Genomic DNA, 19,908 nt, shown 5'->3' with positions numbered 1-19,908 from the left:
AATGCTTTTCATTTAACTAGTTATGTGTTTGTTAATTAATACTTCTTTTTTTTGCTATATATTCACAAGATATCTCTAAATGTAGTGTATTGTGAACTATCAGACCGATGTAGATGCAATTCCCTTCGTAAAACTCCTTTTTGCTCAAAAAACACCCCTGAAAAAGAAATTTAAAAAAGAAATGGAAGAAATAACGGAAACTCCCCCAAGCGCCAAATCCTAGTCTTCCCATCCGTTGATTATAAATGTACAGGGTATCCATGGATGCATTGTGCGTTGAGATGTCCAATCGGTTCGTAAGGGGCGACAATGGCGTTGGCGAGGGGGATGTGCTCTGCCCAGGTGGATGTTGATCCGACTTTATCACCGCGGAATCTCATATCAGGAAATTATTCAATTCCATCCAACCTCCTCACAGATCGAGTGTGGCCGACAAACTTGCTCCAAGCTGAAGCCTTGGGCTTCTGCGCAATGATGCTATAACTCGTCGTAGCCAGACGCATACGATCCATTTTGACAAAAGCCTGGCCATCCAAACAAAGACGGTTAATCAAAGTCTTGAAGTGTCGCGGCAGCACATGCACCTTGACGAGCGCAAGGATCGCCTGGCGCAGGGTGCGGAAATATATATCTACGGTATCGATAAGCGGGGCTTGAAGACCATCGATACTAGCGTTCTCCGACCGCACAACCTCAAACCCAGCCACCTTCAACGCCGCCTCGAGACTTTCCTGCGTAGGTGTCCCGACAGCACCGATGAGCGGCTTGACGCGACGCATGAGCTCCGCATGCTCCGGATTACTCGCGTCATAATCCGGCAGGCTGATCCAGTCCAGTAGGGAGATCTTCGAGCCCGGCTTGACGACGCGGAAGATCTCGCGGAACAAAGCAGGCAGGTCCTTGCACAGACTCAGTGCTTGGATCTGGTAGAATGCGTCGAAGCTCTCGTCGGCGAAGGGCAGGGGGAGATCGTTGAAATCCTGCGTGACGAAGGTATTCTGGAGTCCGCGCTCCTGGTTGAAGGTCTTCGCCTGCTCGACCTGGTTCGGGTCGATGTTGAGGCCCGTTACCTGGGCGCCGGTGTGTTGCGCCATGTGGGCGGCAACACGTCCGCGCCCGCAGCCTGAGATCCAGCACCCTCTTTCCCGTCCCCAGGCCGATGTTTTGTGCGATTGAGCGCTCGTACAGGATCTGGTTCTCTAGCACGTTGCACTTTGGGCTCATCCAGGGTGGGATATACATTTTTTCGACATCGCCCAGTGCGCACAGGTGGTTCAGGACTCCATAATAGGATTTCAAGCAATCGCCGACTTTTTCTTGGTAGTTCGGGCCCAAGGACTCGGTCATTTGTTTTTCGTCGGACCAGTCGAGGTTATAGATGACGTATGATGCCATGAAATCGTCAACTTGTTTCGGGGTCAAGTGGGCCAGGTGTCGGAATGCCGTCCAGAAACTCTTCCACCGCTTCGGGGATGCCGAATTGTCGAGGTCCTTTCCATGATGGCCGAGTGTTGTCACCAGCGCATTCTGCTTCTCCTGCGCGATCTCGTCAAGCGAGCTATCACTCTCCGAACCTCGTTCGCTGCGCCCAGGATGGCGTGGTGTATCCAAGAGGGTTTGTGTCATGGTGGTAGAGCTTTATACAAGCTATTATTAATATGAAGGAGGTATATACTAGGTACTCTTGGAGGAAGAGGGTATGTGTAGTGACCAGCGGCCACTGGGGGGATCTGGCGCGATTTATAAGCACTACGCTCAGAGCCACAGACAATCCCTTTATCCATTATCAAGACGAAAAGTCATTCGTCGAGACAGCTGTACAGTCAGTAGCCACATAGTGGATTTCATCACCAGACGTGGAAGCTCTTACCGGTTATCCCGGCATTAATAATGGTTTGATCCGTTTAAGACGGCAGAGACCCAAAGAATGAAATTTTCATTCGGATAACCAAGAACCATACTTCCCAATTGCTTCATTTTTTGCCATTCCTGTCTGGGGATTTCCGTTCCTTCTCCGAATTCCGAGATCCATGTGGCAGAGGGGTTAGGAGGCCGTTGTACGGAGTACGCGACTACATGTCAAAGCACGCATGACGCGGGACCCTTAAAGGAAATGAGCATCGTCATGGGAACGACGATCTAGGCCCACTTCTATAGTTTGAATGCTGTATTCTATATGGGTCTGGATACAAACATGATAATCGGCAAGCCAACATCATCATACATGTTGATCACCCAAGTGTGGGATGTAGGATGTGGGATATGCAATATACAATACGAAATATCCAATATAAAGGTACATTACACAGCGCCTAGCTAGATCCTAACCTCCAAATACTACTCCGTAGTAAGCTTCCGGTTCACCCGCTTTGAAACACATAGTCCCGGAACTTTCTCCCGTGTTACTCAACATTTTGTCCCAGATTGAAAAGATTATTCAACTTTCTATGTTGTAGAAGTTCTTTTCCTTTTCTTTACTTTGAGTCCACTGGGAATACGGATAAAAAGAATAAAGTAACAACAGCCCAAAGCAGCCTTGTGAATGTGATTGAACAAGGTATGAGGGACTTTATATTGGAGACCCACAATGGATCGTCCCGACGAAAACTCAACTCCGAGACCCCGTATTTCCGGGATCACGTGGACTCCAAATAGAGTATTATGCTCCTATATAGAACCCGTGGACTCTTCCAGTGCATTTCTCCTATCCGGCTCAGCCGAAATATACTGGATTATCCTTATGTAGGGCTGAGGTAGCATAAGGCACAAAGTGTTAGGATATGCACCTTGGCAGGTCCATAGCGTGAGTAATGAATATCACTTACAATTCTCACGTCATAGTTCAAGCCATGCATGGTTAGTGGATAATAAAGTACTGAGCCAACCGATACGAGTACCAAGTGGGGGAACACTGAACTGAATTAAACTCTTTAGAAAACCGAGCAGGTCAAAGCTATATATGTAGATCAGATAAGCATTTCACGTTTCTGAAGGAGACACGGAGAAATCATATTTTTACTGCATGTGGACTTCCTCTTGGCAGATGACGTCGAAAATGGCCCCATTATCGATTTCCGCCACGGCCTACGAGCGACTTGTGCACACGCTTTGTTCCTGGCATATATGTACCTTGCGCGTCCCGGCTGTACTCCACTAATAGAATCCTACACTACCACAGAGTAGATCCCCTGATACGTAATATCAAGGGACTGTTCGCATCACATGGCGTGCTCAATCATAATTGGGTGATAAGGAATATAGACAGGGCTACGGAAGCCAACGAAAGTGTAATATATTTGTAGCGCTGCATTTGCTCCTTCTGCGGTAGGTCATGGTTTCATTGGTCCGTGGTTTAGGATTCGTAGTCAGAATCACAAAAGTTGTCAATCTCTGAGTCATTTCGCGGGGATATTGACTGGGGTAGAACGATGTATCAGGAAAGTGTACTCCAATTCCATAAGCATCTGATCTAATAGCATTATGTAACTATAGTTACGACCCCGGGGTTCGAGTTGTCTGGTTGATCTTCACCAATAAAACATCAACGTCCAAGTTGAGACTGGGTTCGAATCGATACTGGTGCTCTCTGAGTATTGTTGAAGTGATGTGCAATACGGTCCTATATTCGATATATATAACGAGAAATTTTCTGCTATGTATGAATGAGAAAGATGGAAAATGGAAAAAAGGCTAATTGTATCGTAGGGCATGTGCCGCACCTCCTCTCACTCTCTCCGCCTGATGATCACGTTGGGGCACGGAAATCGATCGACACCGCGGGTCGTGTTCGACCATGTGGAGTGTCAGTATATGACCCACTGACGTCAGATTGGCACCTTTGGTACCATATGGTAGGTTATAGAATTTCTGTTATGTTTAACTGAGCAGTCTACGGTGTATAACATGAAACGATTGATGATGTGGGGTAGAGTGGCATTATATGTTGAGTTGGCACCGGGTGTCCTTATGGGGTGCCTTAGAATATATCCATGTAGGTACAATATACAGCAGCTCTGCTAAGCGGCTACGTTCTGCGGTTCTATCCGCCATATGTATACATAGAGTAGGTGGCTCAGTTTGGGGGCTATATTCGCAGGTAAGACTAAAAAGTAAGAGGGATTTACTGTCAGGAGAGGTACTGGATGGGAGATGCCGTAGTGCATACACAGTGCAATATGGGTTGATATTGGTGAAGAAGTAAGCTACCTGGAAAACGACGTATAATCAAGAGGGCGAAAGAAATATCAGTGAGAAATGCCGGTGGACAACACACATGTGAGATGGTAGCTAAGGCTAAAAAGTGGAGAGGGAAAAAAACGTGGAGAGAAATAAAAATTGTCATCACCTGGATTGACCGGCGATCAGAACGGCACGCCGGGTCCAGATGATACGGAGGCAGGCAGGCACCAAGGCTAGCTGTTTGATGGATAAGAAATACAATCCAAAAGACCAACCCGCTAGACCAAGGTGTCCACCATACCACTAGGCCAGGACGAGCAACGATCTATAACACCCAGAGCCCCAGTCGCGGTATGCATTTACTTTCAATATCCCTGACCCCCTAGCAGGTTTGCTTAACTTCCACATCGCTGCTTTACTTTGACCTTGTATACCCCCTGCGATGCACATTCTATCAGTATCAGGTGCGCTAGGTGAACCACGCACCCGTGTATGCCTGAACTGGGATACGTGCACAGAACATGGACGCTAAACCTCCGTCTACCGATGCGAAAGCTCTCCCGTAACACGGGCTTGAGTCAAGCTTGCTGAGACTGGGAGGTGATACCCGCATGTGCGAACTACCATTGGAGGGAGATAATGCACGATGCAGTCCGTCCCGCATCCAAATTCGACTTGCTGAAGATAGGAGTGCGTGTGCAACATATATAAAGTCCACGCAGGAGCACTTGTGATTGTTGTTTGTTTGCACTGTTGCGGGATACGAGTCTATACCAAGCATGGTAACTGCAATTCGTTGAGAGGCTGGAATGGTGCGAGAAGGTGAAGTGTTACGCATTGCGATGGGACCTCCTGGCTCATCAATAGGAGTCGTCAACTCTCGTCAGCAAGCACATCTTACCTGTTAGCATGCTCTTCGGCAAAACAAGCAAGGCCTCGTGCATCCCTCGCATCCCTTCGATGATGAGGCCGGATGTCCAAATACGTCGGGCGCTCGACATGGATTGTCATACCGTACTTAGTGCCTACCGTACTTAGTGCCTGGGGGAGGCAAGGATGTTCTCGGACAGAGCCGTGCAAACCCACGGTGTTCTTCATTGATTATTCTTAGTCAACTAACTTTGGGACCGGCTTTCAAATCCTTCGAATCTCTGTCATAGAGAATAAGCGCCATGTCAAAGATACGAATCATTTCGGAACCAGGTACATTAGCTCGTCGTTTGAGCCTGAAAATCACCCAAAATCGGTCTACCAGGACTGGCATTGCCCCAAGAAATACCCCATTGAGAACCGGGCATCTTCTAAGCCACACTGAAGACCAAAGTCTCAATTTCAGTGGTTAGGGTAGGTGCTCGGTCACGGGTGTGAGATCCGTATGAGATGCCAACAGCCGAAGAAGTCCGATTTTGGGTGTTTTCAGACCCAAACAAGGAGTCAATGCACCTTGATCTGACGTCGACCATGTCGAATTAAGGGAGACCACGATGTCATGTGGGAAAGTGCGCAGAAACCCTGTTCAGGACCCGGAGAATCCAACCCCCGGTAGTCGCCTTACAAATCAAATCAAGGGCCCTCTTGACCGCCTGCAAACTTTTATTCTGCCATTCCGTTAAGTCCGAGTCGGCCAGTCGGGATTCCGAACTGTCAACGGGGAAGAAGAAGGAAGTTCCGAGAAAAGGAAGAACAAGAAAAAGAACCGGAAGAAAAACGTGACTCACTTCCAGGGACCCCCCCCTTTTTCCAAGGTTTCAACGGAATAGCGGGATGCTGATTGGTGGTTTCATATAGAACTTCGATTGAGCCACCTGACCTGTTTGACGTTTTAACTCTCTCCGTATTCAGCCTACTACGGCTGTACGGCAGTACTCGATACTTGGGCTTGGTGTAGTCTCGAGATGACCCGACGGGATACCCCCACGCTACAGGGAAGATCTGATACGGCAGATACAATGCATGAATGTACCAGTACAAAATCCCTAAAAGACTTGGATACATAGTAAAGAGGAATGAGGCGGAGCAAAGCTACGTATGTTGTATGTACTCCGTACAATCTTGTAGATTTTCAAGCGGAGTCCGAAGAGGATTCTCCGGAGAAGATCGGCCCTAACAGACTGGCCCACTGTGAAACTCCATCTCCGTCCAGAAACCATATGTAATATTATTATTACTTGGCCCCTCGTTTCTTTTTTTTTTTTCAGGCTTCCATATTTTCTCCCTCATTTCTGGCCCTGTCAACAAACGGGTCCTTCTAATACTATTCTCTTAATTTTGCATTTGCGCGTTCATTGGCGACAGGCTGTCGTCAAATGAACCTGCACTTTCGCTATTACCTTGAGTGCAAGGTATGCCCTGGAGAGCACGTGAGAATGAATCTTTGACCAACACTGACTTTTTGCCCAGCATTGCCTCTTTGTTCTAAAGAGGTTCCCCATCAGATAAATGGTTTTCAAGCCATTCACCCACCTCGCGCGCCAGAGTTTCACCAAAGCCTTTACTCATGGCTACGCTCAGTCCGTAGTCGCCGCGTCGCAGTCGTACGCGTCGACCACCCCCTTTTAACCAGCTCGCCGCCCAACCCGCCAAATTCTCCCGCACAACCCAATTGCAGAATGCTTTCTCCAATGCGTCCAGTTCATCTGGTGCTGGTGCCAAGACAAGCCAGGGAGGATCTGGAAATGGAGATCTCGGTCTTGCTGCCTATTATGCCGCATGGCAGAACGCCCAGCAGACCGGTGATGACAGTGACTGGACCCAGTTTGAGTTCAAGCGCCGTATTGGCTGGAAGCCATCAGTGGAGGAGGCCGACAACGTCAACGAAGACCGGGCTGCGTCCGATCTAACTCCCCCTCACCCTACCAAGGCTGCCGTGAACGAGGATGTTAGTGCCCAAGTGGAGGCCGCCGTGGCACGTGAGATTCAGATCCAGGAGGAGCAGGCACAGGCCGAGGAGGCTGCGCTGGGGACAGAAGCGAGGGTTGAACCCACTGTCGAGGAGGTTGCTGTTTCGGAAGGGGTCTCTGAGGCCACTCAGATTGCATCGGATCGCGTTGTGCAACTGGTCAGCTCGAAGAACTTTGCTGAAATCCCCGCTGCATTCGAGACTCTGCTCCGAGACGGATTTACTCCGACTGTCGGCGCGTATAATGCCCTGCTGCTCGCTGCCATTCGTCTTCACCCTGATGCAGCTCAGGCCATCCCCAAGGCTCTCGATGTCTACTCTGACATGCTTCGTCGAAGGGTAATTCCCGATGAAGATACCTATGAGACTCTTGTTCAGCTTCTGGTCACACGGGCTCACGACATCATCAAGGCCAAGGAGGCATTGGAGCAGGAACGGGTTCGATTCGGTGGTATGGAAGAGCCTGGCAAGTTCATGCTTCAGTCGAGTGAACTAGAGCGGGATCTTCTCGCCGAGGATACTTCCCTGTCTATCGCTGTCAAGCTCTTTGATACCGCCACAGCCCGACACGACCGACTTGTGTTCCCGCTTGAGATGTACCGTCACCTTATCATTGCCTGTGCCAAGGAAGGTAAGGTGGAGGATATGATCCGGATTTACGCCCATATGGAATCACAGAAGATGACTCCGCATGCCACCATCTTCCCATCTATGATCACCGCATTTGCTTCCACTGGTGATCTCAAGAGTGCCGTTGAATGTTATAACGAGTACCGAGGGCTCGCTGTCTCCGATGACAGCGGCATCTTCAGTATCGTTCAGCGCCAGGATGGTCAGGTCTATGCGGCTTTGATCCGCGCGTACCTCTCCTGTGGTAAAGAAGAGGGTGCTATCCAGTTCCTGGATCGCATTCGTTCTTCGTTCGACGAGGTAATCGAAGGTCGCCAGGACCGATGGTCTGCAGTGGAAGCTGTAATTATCGAGGATGCACTTGTGCAGCACTCGCTCAACGCGGGAGATTATAGCAAGGCATTGGAGCAAGCCAAGAATCAGTTGCATGATGAAGCTCGGAATCAGGCCATTTCTCGCATCTGTATTGCTGCGGCCGATGCGGGTGATCTCCCCACCGCTTCTGAGGCTTACGATAGTCTGCCCACCGCACCTGACGTACGACAGAACCCAGCGATTTCGCTGATGGCCCTTCAAGTCCGCCGGGGCGATGTTTCGGCTGCCCGTTCCTTGTGGATCATGCTGAACACGGTGGGTCAGGCAACCCCGGATCTGGTCCAGCCGACGGCTATGTACACGGTCGCTCTCCTCAAGAGTGGAAATGTCGAGGAAGGTCTTCACCAGGCCCGCCACATGTTCAAGCGTATCCGCAGCGCTGCCCAAGATCAACCCGCTGCCGTCGCCAACCCCATCAGAGAACAGATTACCGAGTCACTCCATCTCTTTGGTCGCGTCCTCATGGAGTCGACCGCGGTTCTCTCCCCTCAGTCATCCATGACACTATTGTGGTCCATGATAGAGAACGGCGGTCTAGTGTCTCCTTTGGCTGAGCATGCTGTCGCTAACCTTGGCCCCATCGGTATCTCCCAGCTCAAGGCTGCCGACCTCACCCTGGCACTCCAAGTCCAGGCTGGCATGCTGGTCAGCAGCGGTTCTATGCTGTTTGATGTCGCTCATCCCGTTCGCTTTGCGCACATGCTTGACGTCGCTCTGTCTTCTGCCCTTCCTCTGGACCTCTACACCACTGGCCTCGTCGACCAGGCCGTTGCGAAGCTCTTTGTCAATCGCCCTGATGTCGTGAAGAAGTGGCAGGATTATCTGGAGTCTGGCTCCCAGACCTCCGTTTCGCCTTCTCAGATGTTCCTTTCATCTGAACGTCAAAGCCCTGTCTCTATGGCGGAGACCTCGATCACCACTCCGTCTGCGGCTCCCGAATCGTTTGATCCTTACGCTCACGCAACCGACTTCCGCGGATCCGCCATCATTGCTGAGGAGCTTGAGAAGACTAGCGGACGCGCCGAGACTCACCTCAATGACGCTCTGACTCGTCTGAACAACATGCGCCGCATCGGTCGTCACCCGCGCTACATCACCTACGCTAAGCTGATTACCGCCGCGGCCAAGGCTGGTCGCATGACCCTGGCTCACGACATCCATAACATGGCACGGACTGATGTTCCCCTCGATATGAACTTCAGCGTTGTCAAATACGGCTGGGTCTCCATTCTTGATGCCATGGTTGCTGCTTGCCTCACCCTTGGCGACCGCAAGCTGGCTGCTCAGTACCACCAGGAGCTTCTCACTCTCGGTTCCGCACCCTCGGCCAACACTTTCGGCTTGTACATCACCACCCTCAAGGAGTCTACCAAGACCTTCGACGAGGCTACTGAGGCCCTCAAGGTCTTCCACCGTGCCGTGGCTGAAGGCGTGGAGCCCACTTCCTTCCTGTACAACGCGCTGATCGGCAAGCTGGGCAAGGCCCGCCGCATTGACGACTGCCTTGCGTACTTCGCCGAGATGCGTGCCAACAACGTGCGCCCGACAAGTGTTACCTACGGAACCATTGTGAATGCTCTCTGCCGTGTGAGCGACGAGCGCTTCGCCGAGGAGATGTTCGAAGAGATGGAGTCCATGCCCAACTACAAGCCGCGCCCGGCGCCTTACAACTCCATGATCCAGTACTTCCTCAACACCAAGCGCGACATCAGCAAAGTTCTGGCCTACTACGAGCGCATGCAGACACGCAACATCCAGCCCACCCTCCACACCTACAAGCTTCTCATTGATGCACACGCTTCCTTGGAACCAGTGAACATGGCCGCCGCCGAAGCCGTGCTGGAATCCATGAAGGCCGCAGGCCACCAGCCGGATGCCGTGCACTACGCCTCGCTAGTGCACGCCAAGGGCTGCGTCCTGCACGACCTCGCTGGTGCGCGCGAAGTCTTCGACACCGTAATCTCCGACCACCGTGTGCGCCTCCAGCCATGCCTCTACCAAGCCCTTTTCGAGTCAATGGTTGCCAACCACCGCGTCACCGACACCGAGGAGGTCGTCCAGAACATGCTCGCACGCAAGGTCGAGATGACCGCCTACATCGCCAACACGCTGATCCACGGCTGGGCCGCCGAGGGTAACGTTACCAAGGCCAAGGCCATCTACGACAGCATCGGCATTCAGAAGCGAGAGCCCAGCACCTACGAAGCGATGACCCGCGCGTTCCTGAGCGCCGATGATCGTACCAGTGCCGCCACCATTGTCCAGGAGATGATGTCGCGCGGATACCCTTCTGCGGTGGCTGGCAAGATCGTCGATCTCATCGGTGGAGCTTCCTCGTCTCTCTAATTTCTCTTGACTATAATTGTGACCAGGTGATACCCGTTTAATGTTTGCCTACAATCTCTCTGCCAGGGCTGGATCCCTGTGTTGGGATATTCCCGGTTCGGCGTCTGCAGGGCGGCAGTTGGATATACCTGGTGGGATATCTATTCTTTGTTATTGATTCATATTTTGGCATCCAGCGAAGGTTCGGAGTTTATTTTGGCGATCAAAAAGGGCGTGCATTGAAGCACTGTATACCATTGTTATTTTTTTGTCTATAGACACATCTCAACTCTCACACAGCGTTTTAGACGCAAAAATCAAAATGAAAAAAAGTGAATGAGTATAATATGTCCTCTAGTTTTTTCTAGTCTTAATCTTCTTATTCTTATACCTATACATCATTCTCCGAGGAAATGGCATGACGTCTCGGAACTTCCCGCTAAAACCAAAACATCCATTTTATATTCCTAGAGCGTCCAGCTTGGACTTTTACCTCTTCAAATCTCCAGCAATTGAGGTTTTGCACTCATTCCATCCACTCATTGTTTTAATGCAGACTCGTTTGCCCTTCACTGTCCGTTCAGCAGTTGACTCATTCCTCCGATTTCCCCGCCAACCCCGCCAACTTCGATATTCCTCAACCAACCAACCTAGCAATAGCAAACCAGCAATGGACCAGAACGAACACCAGGCAGATGCCCACCGGCGTCCGAAGAAACTAATCTGTAAGTCTAGTCTACATGTCAAGCCATCCCTCTACACACAGATCCGACCAAACGTCCCCCATACAAACCTCAAGCTAAAACACCACTCCGGAAGTCGCACCAGGCGACATTGCACCAACCTCCACCGAGCCCACCCCAGAACCCCAGCCCCAAGCAGCCATAGACCAAACCGCGGAAGCCCTCCGCACCTCAACCTCAACGCCAAACTCGACAACGGAAACCGAAGTCCTCTCGCACGCCGCGCGCGCACACCAATTCGGCGCAAACCCACCCCTAACAGTCTCCCAAATCCACGGCACAAACCCACTCCACCAATTCAACACCTGGTTCCACGACCCGCGACTCCCAGCCTCCTCCGCCCCAGAAACATGCACTCTATCAACAGCCTCCCTACCCTCCGGCCGCGTCAGCGCACGCGTCGTCTACCTAAAAGAACTCGACGAGCGCGGCTGGGTCGTCTACAGCAACTGGGGTAGTCGGGAAGGCAAAGGCGGACAAGTATTCGGGCTCAGCGAGAGCGATACACTCGGCGCCATGCCGGAACCAGACTTAGAGCCAACGGTGACGTCTGATATCGGGTCAGGGAATAAATGGGGCGCGCTGACGTTTAGCTGGGCGACTGTTGAGCGGCAGGTTCGTATCGAGGGCTTGCTTGAGCCGCTTAGTCGCGAGGAGAGCGAGATGTATTGGCGGACGCGTGAGCGCGGGAGTCGGATTGGGGGATGGGCGAGTTGGCAGAGTAAGGTCTTGTGGTCTGCGGAGCCGGCGCAGCTGGAGGCGAATCAGCGGAGGAAGAGTGTGGCTAAGTTGCAGGGGGTGTTTGATGGGGACTCGCTTGTTCCGGCGGATATTCATCTGACGGATGTTGAGGATGGGCGGGCGTTGCTAGAGTCGAAGGTTAAGGAGATGGAGGAGAGGTTTGCCGGTGTTGAGGATATCCCCTGCCGCCCTTTTGGGGTGGTGTGAGGCTTGTGCCGGAGTCTGTGGAGTTCTGGCAGGGACGGCGGAGTCGTTTGCATGATCGGTTCCGGTATGTGCGTGTTGAGGGCGAGGGGGAGGGTGCTAAGTGGCGGCTTCAGAGGCTGTCGCCATAGTGGCAGATAGAGATTACTTGCATATATACTGGTATCGTTTGGGCCTCCAATTATACAAGTGCCTCGACCTTGATGTTTCGCGTCGATTATCCATATCAGCCTATCTTATCACTATCACTATCACTATCAGTCTTGGCACGCCAACTCCTTCAACGTCACTCCAAAATTCTTAGCCCTTGAATTCTACGCTACTTGGATATAGCCTGCAATCCCATATAAGAAAGAGTCTGATATACAACCGGGTATACAGTTATTTCTGAACAGCCATGTCTGCCTCAACGCCCCAGTCAATCCCTCAATCCTCCACATCCCCCTGGATTATCCTCGCAATCACGAGCGGCGCCTTCGCTGCATTGAACGGTGTTTTCGCGAAATTGTACGTGAACCATTCTATAACTCAAGGAACAATCCCACCTATACATATATAAGCTATGTATAAGCTCTAAACTATAAGCCACAAGCTATATGCGTGTAACGTTAACGTTCCACAGAACCACAGACAACCACACAACGGCCTTTGCGCAATCCCTCGCCCACCTCTTCGGTCTGGACTCATCGCCTGTGATTGAGATGCTTACTCGAGGGGTATGTTTACACATTTTCTCTTTGTATCTGGACTATACATATCCCCCAAGCCCGAGCCCAAATATTATCCGTCTACTACAACATACATGTATAACTGTGTGCTGTATTAGTTCTGTTTTTGCTATAACTAATAATATTTACAGGCCTGTCTTGGTCTAAACGTCCTCTGCAACGTAATAATGTGGGCGCTTTTCACACGCGCGCTAACAGCCGGCCCGTCGACGGTCAAAGTCTCCATCACGAATACGGCGTCGAACTTCTTGGCGACGGCGCTGTTTGGGATGATTGTTTTTCAGGAGGCTGTTGGCGGGCTTTGGTGGTTGGGGGCTGCGATGATGGGGGCTGGGTGTATTTTGGTTGGGATGCGCGAGGGGGCTTAGCTTTTGGATAGGTTGGAGGTTGGAGGTGTTATATAGTTACTTGGATCTATAATCGGTCTATAATTTATCTAGAAATTTTGGATATGTTGATGGACTTGGAGATTTGGGTTTGGCTTCAATGATACTTGTACGGATGGAGTATGCGGGTTTGTAGATTGGTCCATAGATTTGGATGTTTCTTAATATTTGGTCCTGTGTCTTGTCCATACTGACAGACTAAAACTAGTTCACTAATCTTAAGACTTGCTAAAGGAAACGGTTGGAGCTATGACGATAGGTGCGCAGTATCATCCGTATAGCGGGCATCCGTAATACACATGATACACAAGTAAAGTGTCAATCTCCACTCCTCAAAGACCCTTTCGCAATCTTCCAGCACATTTAAACCAAGGGTTTGCCCCTGGCGGAAGGAAGACAGCCATGTCCAATCGCTCTTCCGGGTAACTCCTGCATATCCCAACAGGAAATCTCGAATCCTTTGCAAAAAGCCATCCGAGATGTGAAAAAGCTTCCGATTCATGACTGCTCCTTGAACATTTCGGGTTGTGCGTGCTTTCCGGCATTTTTCGTAGAGAGCTAAAACAGCAGCTGTGAGATCTTGAGCTGAAGATCGCATCGAGATTGATGGGTCGCTTCCAGAGTTTCTAGGATCCAGATAATGAACCTGCAATAGGCCAAGAAGCTTGCCGATGATTGCTCCGTCTTCGACAGCCATCGCAGCCCCTTGTGCCTGATATGGCAGAGTGGGGTGGCAGGCATCACCAAGTAAAGCAACAGATCCCTAACGAGTCCTAGTTAGCGAGTTAGTGATTGGAAGCACATAGTGATATACCGACCTTGGTCCACGATTCTAGCTCGGAGAGATGTGTCAATTTCCATTTGTATACCGATGGAACACAGGAAACCAGCTTTTGCAATCTAGAATAGCGAGAAACGTATTAGTGGGCAATTGGAGTTGACTATTCCAGCGCTTCTTACGTTTCGTCCCAGTCGGCATAGCTCTCTCGCATCTCCTCAATATCTCCCTGCTCTCTACGAGAGTCCAAAGATAAGTTATCGGGCCTCATGAGAACAAGATTGAACTCCTTTCCATCACGGAGAGGGTAGAAAATAGTATGCTTCTCCGGTCCTAGCCAGCTTGTGACCGCAGTTTTCTGACATAGTTCATTTACTTTTTGATCTCCCAATGCCTCAAGCTGCTCTCGTGAAAAGGTTGCTCGGTAGGCCATGTCGCCCGTTGGCACTGGAGAATCAGGGGATCCAAGTACGGCCTTTCGGACCGTGGACATTTGGCCTTTGCTTGTCAGATATACTCAAATATATAGCCGACGAAAGATATGTTAACGTACCGTCCGCGCCAACTACAACATCTGCCGATATGCATCTCCCATCGGCGAGAAGAACGGCTGGCTGCTCTGTGTAAATATCCTCTACTTCTGCCCCCAGTTGAAGGACCGCACCAAGTCGGATTGCTTCATCAAGAAGGATGCGATGATAGTCCACCCGATGAATAATTCTGCACAGGGGTAAAGTCCGTAAACACCAGGGGCAGGCTAAATCACGCACATCCACGGCACCCCGAACTCCTCCGTGATATCGTCCCCAAATGGCATTGATCGCAGAAGACGACCATCCTTGTACCTCCGAAAATCTACGTGTTGCACCTGGCTTCCTTGCTCCAGTAGTTGGGGAAGTAGGCCAAATTCGCGCATTATCCTACCGCCATTTGGTGGGATTTGGATGCCTGCTCCAACTTCGTGGACTTGGTCGGACCGCTCGAGGATTTCCACGTCAATACCTTCGCGACGACAAGCAATTGCACAGGCTAGGCCGCCTAGGCCGCCGCCGACAACGATAACCTTCATGATCTCTGTTGATGTCAAAGTGATGTTCCTTCGACTGCGTTGGGTTCCAAATTAGGACTAGTGGGGGTTTTGATTGTGACCACCGTGCAGCCTCGTATGCAGACAATATATCTAATCCGTGGATGTGTAGGACTTCAGGTTTAGTCCAAGGGTGACACACTCAATATGCTGTGTCATAATACTTGATTGAGCTTGTCAATTCGGAGATGGAAGTCATATATTTTGATGGAGTTGTGGACTTGGGGGAAAACAACCCGGTGTTACCCTGGATACAGCCACATGTAATATCAAGGACACGACCAGAGACATCAAGCAATTAACGCAAGCTAATCTGTTGTGTGTTTTTATTTGGAAAGTGGCCTGGACACAGAGTGTGACAGCACGTGACTGGGCGATTTCCCTACGAGCAGCCCATCTCGGGTTCTTTCACTAGACAACTCTTCCCGCCAATATCTGGGGACAAACATAATGCAATTATTCACTTGGCCTCGGTCACATCTTCTCGAGATTGGCGACCAAAATTGGTGCCCGTCGTGGCTTCACCGGCACGAGCAACTGGTTCTCACCCAGCTGTGGAATCTTCGAATTCCCGGGTGGAGCCATGGAAACCTTGCGAAACAGGCATGTGCAGTGTTCAAAGGGCACCTGGAAGATCTTTCCTCGTACACAGTTCTGGACATATGCGCTGGTGCTGGTGGGCCTACCCCTGTCCTCGAATCAGAGCTCAATAAAGAACTCGAGTCCGAAGGCAAGGGCCCTGTTCAGTTTGTCTTGAGCGATCTTTATCCTCATATTGAAGAGTGGGAGCGAATATCGAAGAAACAGCAGAATGTCACATATATCGAAAGCCCGGTGGATGCTCGGGCTGTTCCTCGAGTTGCAGCAAGTTCGAGAAAAGGAGTGCCGCATCTTCAATATCTGTTTCCACCATTTTGGAGATGAAGATGCAGCGGGAATTCTGAAAAGCGCAATCGAGACTGCTGACTCGTTTATGCAAGTTGTTGTTCCGTTAATACCATTTGTTCCATAAGCTAATTCGATTCCCTGCAGCATATTCGAAGTCACATCACGCGATATTTGGACTTGTCTATGCTCGCCATTGGTCTTCTTTTGGACTTTCGTTGTAACTCTTGTTTGGTACTGGGGTTCGCCAATCCATCTCTTTTTTACGTTCATTCTACCCGTGGCACCTCTGACTACCTTCATTGATGGGCTGATATCCTGTCTCCGAACCCGCACCGCAAAGGAAACCTGGCAGCTACTGGATCAGCCAGATCTTGACCTCACCAACTGGACCTTTCACAGTGGGAAAAAGACTGTTCAGTTTCCTTTCATCACTTTATATTACCACATTGGCATTAAATCATAACAGGGAAATTGTTGTGTTCATCTAGCTTTCTTTATACTATTTTCCCCTGAACATCTGCCTGACAACCCAGGCCTTTGTCCAAATTGCCCTATATATACCTTAATATACCCTCTATTTTTTGTCTTTTATTCCGCCTTATTTTATTACCAGCTGCTATGTGTTATTATTACCCTATGTCATAGTTTGGTAATGGAGCTATATACATATAGTTAGACCCATGTGATTATGATGCCGAATATACCGAAAGAGGCAGCGGCCTTAGTCCATGTTTCGCTTTTATACTGCCTTTCCTCAAGAGACCGTCGAGTTCCCGAAATAGGACCGGAGCTTAGATCGTTATATACCTCCCACTGTCCTGCAACTATCCTTCATTTTTCTTCCAATTCTCTATTCACGTTTATCCAACACAATATCATATCCTTTCATCCAGCTCACTATCATTCTCTTTCATACCACCACCTTTCCAACTATTATCAAATCCACTACTCGTCCGTTCAGTATGGACACCCGCATATCCCACGTTCCAGGTATCCACAGTCTCCCAGTTGAGCTGCTGGCAGACATCGCCAAATTTACCGAGTCTCCTGCTCTAAGCGCTTTTCGGCTCACCTGCCGAGCGATGTACCAGAGTAGCCTTCATCATTTCGCACAGACTTTTGTACACACATTAAAGACCGACCTTTCACCGAAGTCACTTTCGCGGGTCAAGGAAGCAGCCAACGATGAAATATTTTGCCCTTGTGTCCGCAAATTAGAAATCGTCAGAAATTCGAAAGGTTGCCTGGGACCACTATCCCCCGATATCACCTCAAAAGGAACATATATCCAAGCGTGGCGCGATGTGATGAAACGCTTAGTGAACTGCCAATCTTTCGAGCTGCGCAATTCAACCTATACAATACCGAAAACCGGTGACGATGGCATCACGCTTGACGAAGCCACTGGTCTTATTCTCGAAGCCATAGCTACCGAGCACATTCCGATGGAATCTTTCTCAATCAACATTATGAAATACAGAAGCAGAGCCCACCAGGATAACCTAACGCAATTTGGTATCACCACTTTCGGGATCCCGGCCTTTTCCCATCTCAAGGAACTGAGCCTTGCAGTCCCGGATGCCGAGTCTGGGACTATTGATTGGATGGCGAAAACGATCCAATGTGCCAAATCTCTCAAAAAGCTGACGATAATTTTCAGCTACAAGTGCAAATCGACGTCACTTCTCTCCCAGCTTTCGTCGGCTGGGTGCTTGCCGGAACTTGAAGAATTGACTTTCTCACGTATGTCATTGGAATCTTCGGCTGCTTTGGCCATCTTCCTTTACAGTATTCAAAGTTCTCTTCGTCGTGTGACTTTTTCTTTTGTGCAACTCGAGTTTGGAGGCTGGCGGTCTATTCTCCGCGAGTTGAGTGGAGGTGTTTCTCAGCTTGACAGTGTGAATCTGCATAGTGTACTTGAAGTGGATAAGCCCCTGAGCTTTTGGAGGATCCCAGAATACCAACTTGCAAAAACGTCTCTAGACAAGAGACTATATCGTCCATTTCAATTGTGTTTTATTGACAAGGAGGACCTGGACTTCAGCTACTCGGGTCCGGCTTTACAACAGGTTTTACAGAAAGTGGCTGCATTTGCAGAGTTAGCCTAGGATGAGTCGGTTGGACCTTTTGTTTTGGTCTTACAGCAATGTAAATAATTACAGTCAACCCAACTATATCAATACCCTTGATTCTATGGAGTAAAAGAGCTCTTTTATGTTCTATGTTAGTAGTAACCTACCTACTACATACGAGCCATGCCTAACTAATATACATCTCAGTTGAGCTTCAAAGCATTGATAATCCGCGGGAAGATTGTCAAGGCATTCAGATTATTGATCTTGCCCATCTCCCCCCTGGTAAAGTTACCATTACCCTCAATCGCAGCTAATCCCGACGACGCCTGTGAGACAGGAACATATGGATCTGCAAGCGTTAGTATACTGCAGCCGCACATTCCGGGTTGATACCAGCACTGCCACTTACAGTCCGTTCCAGTCACGATCTGATCCGCGCCAACGAAGCTCTTCAGAGCCGTCAGCTGAATAGCAGAAGTCGAGGCAGCGGTATCAAAATAATATCCGGCGAGTTGCACAAGGGATTCAGGGACAGACAGTCCACCCAACCAGGGAAGGGAGGCCATCCCGGCGATTCGGGAGGCCAAGTAGGGGATTGCGCCACCGCCGTGGGTGAAGATCATCTTGATGTCCGGATATTGCGCACGTCGACCCGTCAACAGCATGCTCTCAAGCGCACGCACAGTGTCGAAAGGATACTCGGTCATCGGGATGGGCCAGCCCCCGGCGACAGATGTGCAATCCGGAGCGGCTGGGTGAACAAGCGCGCTGGCGTTGCGTGCGTCCAAGCCAGAGAAGATAGGGTCAAAGGATTTGTCGCCCAAATATGTTCCATTGGCGTTGGTGAACAGCCCCACGCCAACGAACCCGAGGGTATCCAGGCAGAACTACGAATTTCGAGTTAGGTTTGACCAGGCTGATTTACTGGGGGGGTGATGGTACCTTCAACTCCTCAACGGCTTCATCAACGTAAGGGAGAGGGAGAAGACAGAGGGCTCCAAGTCGAGTCGGGTGAGTTCCAGTGTAGTTATGAAGCTGGAGGTTGATGCTGCGGGCTAGTGACTTGGCCTTTTGGGCTTCCTTTAGGAAGAAGACGCCGGGCGCGCTGACACTAATCGTCGAGTAATTAACTCCAAGGCTATCCATGGTGCTAATATGCCCGTCCAGTGTCCAATCTGCGACAGGGAAGCCATCTGTGTACAAAGTACCATTCTTGACTGGGAAGCCTGCAGAGATCAACTCCTCCCTCCAGATAGACGGAACGACATGGGAATGAACGTCGATCTTATAGTTTGAGCCGAGGGAATCTGCGATGCAATGGCCGCTAGCCAAGCATGCCAGAGGAATTCCTAGCAGGAGCTTCTGCAAAAGAGAAGGCATCGGAGTAATTCGAACGTTGGAACTGTGACAGGACGAAACAGAAAAGTTAAAACAAAAAGGTCCGAGAGGGTAGTAAATTGATTTTCACGAGGCTTATAACTTTTATTATTATCCTGACTAGTAGTACACGCGTGGAAGCTTGGATCCACCCTACCAAGTGCCTACTACCAATGTGGATTAGAGAATATTACTAGCACGTTTTTGTAGATATACTCCGTAGAATCGAACCGAGGGAACGGATGGTTAGGGATGCTATCCTGAATGCAGCTATGAACCCATTCGGTACTCGGTACTCCGTGGGGTAAAACATTGAAGCGCAGGTTAGGGCTATTAACGACTTGGTGATGGTGTCGATATTAGCGTCTTTGTTCAAACCATTCCACAAGGGCATTCGCTGCCTACATTCTGGTTCTCCACTGAGGTGAAATGCAGGATCTATGCTCAACATCCGCTAAAAAAAAAAACCTTCACCAATAGGCCAATCTCTACT

At 49.9% G+C, this 19,908-nt stretch overlaps 8 protein-coding genes across 8 annotated transcripts; 5 read left to right on the top strand and 3 right to left on the bottom strand.

Annotated features, from left to right (window-relative positions):
• Nucleotides 1–389: 389 nt before the first annotated feature.
• N7519_006216 (class I SAM-dependent methyltransferase) lies at nucleotides 390–1,626 on the bottom strand (the record flags this gene model as incomplete). The annotated part of the gene is made up of 2 exons (XM_057292992.1): nucleotides 390–1,140; nucleotides 1,187–1,626. 2 exons carry the CDS (start codon nucleotides 1,624–1,626, stop codon nucleotides 390–392), a joined length of 1,191 nt encoding a protein of 396 aa, XP_057147803.1.
• A 4,992-nt stretch (nucleotides 1,627–6,618) lies between these two features.
• On the top strand, nucleotides 6,619–10,429 carry N7519_006215 (pentatricopeptide repeat protein; the record flags this gene model as incomplete). Its single annotated transcript, XM_057292991.1, has 2 exons — nucleotides 6,619–6,713; nucleotides 6,811–10,429. 2 exons carry the CDS (start codon nucleotides 6,619–6,621, stop codon nucleotides 10,427–10,429), a joined length of 3,714 nt encoding a protein of 1,237 aa, XP_057147802.1.
• A 649-nt stretch (nucleotides 10,430–11,078) lies between these two features.
• N7519_006214 (pyridoxamine-phosphate oxidase PDX3) lies at nucleotides 11,079–12,099 on the top strand (the record flags this gene model as incomplete). The annotated part of the gene is made up of 2 exons (XM_057292990.1): nucleotides 11,079–11,133; nucleotides 11,228–12,099. 2 exons carry the CDS (start codon nucleotides 11,079–11,081, stop codon nucleotides 12,097–12,099), a joined length of 927 nt encoding a protein of 308 aa, XP_057147801.1.
• Nucleotides 12,100–12,493: 394 nt separating this feature from the next.
• N7519_006213 (uncharacterized protein) lies at nucleotides 12,494–13,203 on the top strand (the record flags this gene model as incomplete). Its single annotated transcript, XM_057292989.1, has 4 exons — nucleotides 12,494–12,603; nucleotides 12,719–12,812; nucleotides 12,863–12,908; nucleotides 12,956–13,203. 4 exons carry the CDS (start codon nucleotides 12,494–12,496, stop codon nucleotides 13,201–13,203), a joined length of 498 nt encoding a protein of 165 aa, XP_057147800.1.
• A 254-nt stretch (nucleotides 13,204–13,457) lies between these two features.
• N7519_006212 (putative salicylate hydroxylase) lies at nucleotides 13,458–15,057 on the bottom strand (the record flags this gene model as incomplete). The annotated part of the gene is made up of 5 exons (XM_057292988.1): nucleotides 13,458–13,973; nucleotides 14,029–14,110; nucleotides 14,171–14,486; nucleotides 14,542–14,708; nucleotides 14,759–15,057. The coding sequence occupies 5 exons, from the start codon at nucleotides 15,055–15,057 to the stop codon at nucleotides 13,458–13,460; spliced, it is 1,380 nt and encodes a 459-aa protein (XP_057147799.1).
• Nucleotides 15,058–15,525: 468 nt separating this feature from the next.
• Nucleotides 15,526–15,999, top strand: N7519_006211 (uncharacterized protein; the record flags this gene model as incomplete). The annotated part of the gene is made up of 1 exon (XM_057292987.1): nucleotides 15,526–15,999. One exon carries the CDS (start codon nucleotides 15,526–15,528, stop codon nucleotides 15,997–15,999), a length of 474 nt encoding a protein of 157 aa, XP_057147798.1.
• Nucleotides 16,000–16,925: 926 nt separating this feature from the next.
• Nucleotides 16,926–18,071, top strand: N7519_006210 (uncharacterized protein; the record flags this gene model as incomplete). The annotated part of the gene is made up of 1 exon (XM_057292986.1): nucleotides 16,926–18,071. The coding sequence occupies one exon, from the start codon at nucleotides 16,926–16,928 to the stop codon at nucleotides 18,069–18,071; it is 1,146 nt and encodes a 381-aa protein (XP_057147797.1).
• A 167-nt stretch (nucleotides 18,072–18,238) lies between these two features.
• N7519_006209 (amidohydrolase family protein) lies at nucleotides 18,239–19,418 on the bottom strand (the record flags this gene model as incomplete). Its single annotated transcript, XM_057292985.1, has 3 exons — nucleotides 18,239–18,387; nucleotides 18,448–18,925; nucleotides 18,981–19,418. 3 exons carry the CDS (start codon nucleotides 19,416–19,418, stop codon nucleotides 18,239–18,241), a joined length of 1,065 nt encoding a protein of 354 aa, XP_057147796.1.
• Between the last annotated feature and the right edge of the window lie 490 nt (nucleotides 19,419–19,908).

Source organism: Penicillium mononematosum (assembly GCF_028829835.1).
Source record: "Penicillium mononematosum strain IBT 11891 chromosome Unknown utg000003l:1.0-8172316.0:1.0-8177699.0, whole genome shotgun sequence".
NCBI lineage: Eukaryota > Fungi > Ascomycota > Eurotiomycetes > Eurotiales > Aspergillaceae > Penicillium > Penicillium mononematosum.
The sequence above is the reverse complement of the archived record's forward strand: the minus strand, read 5'-3'. Positions and strand labels throughout refer to the sequence as shown.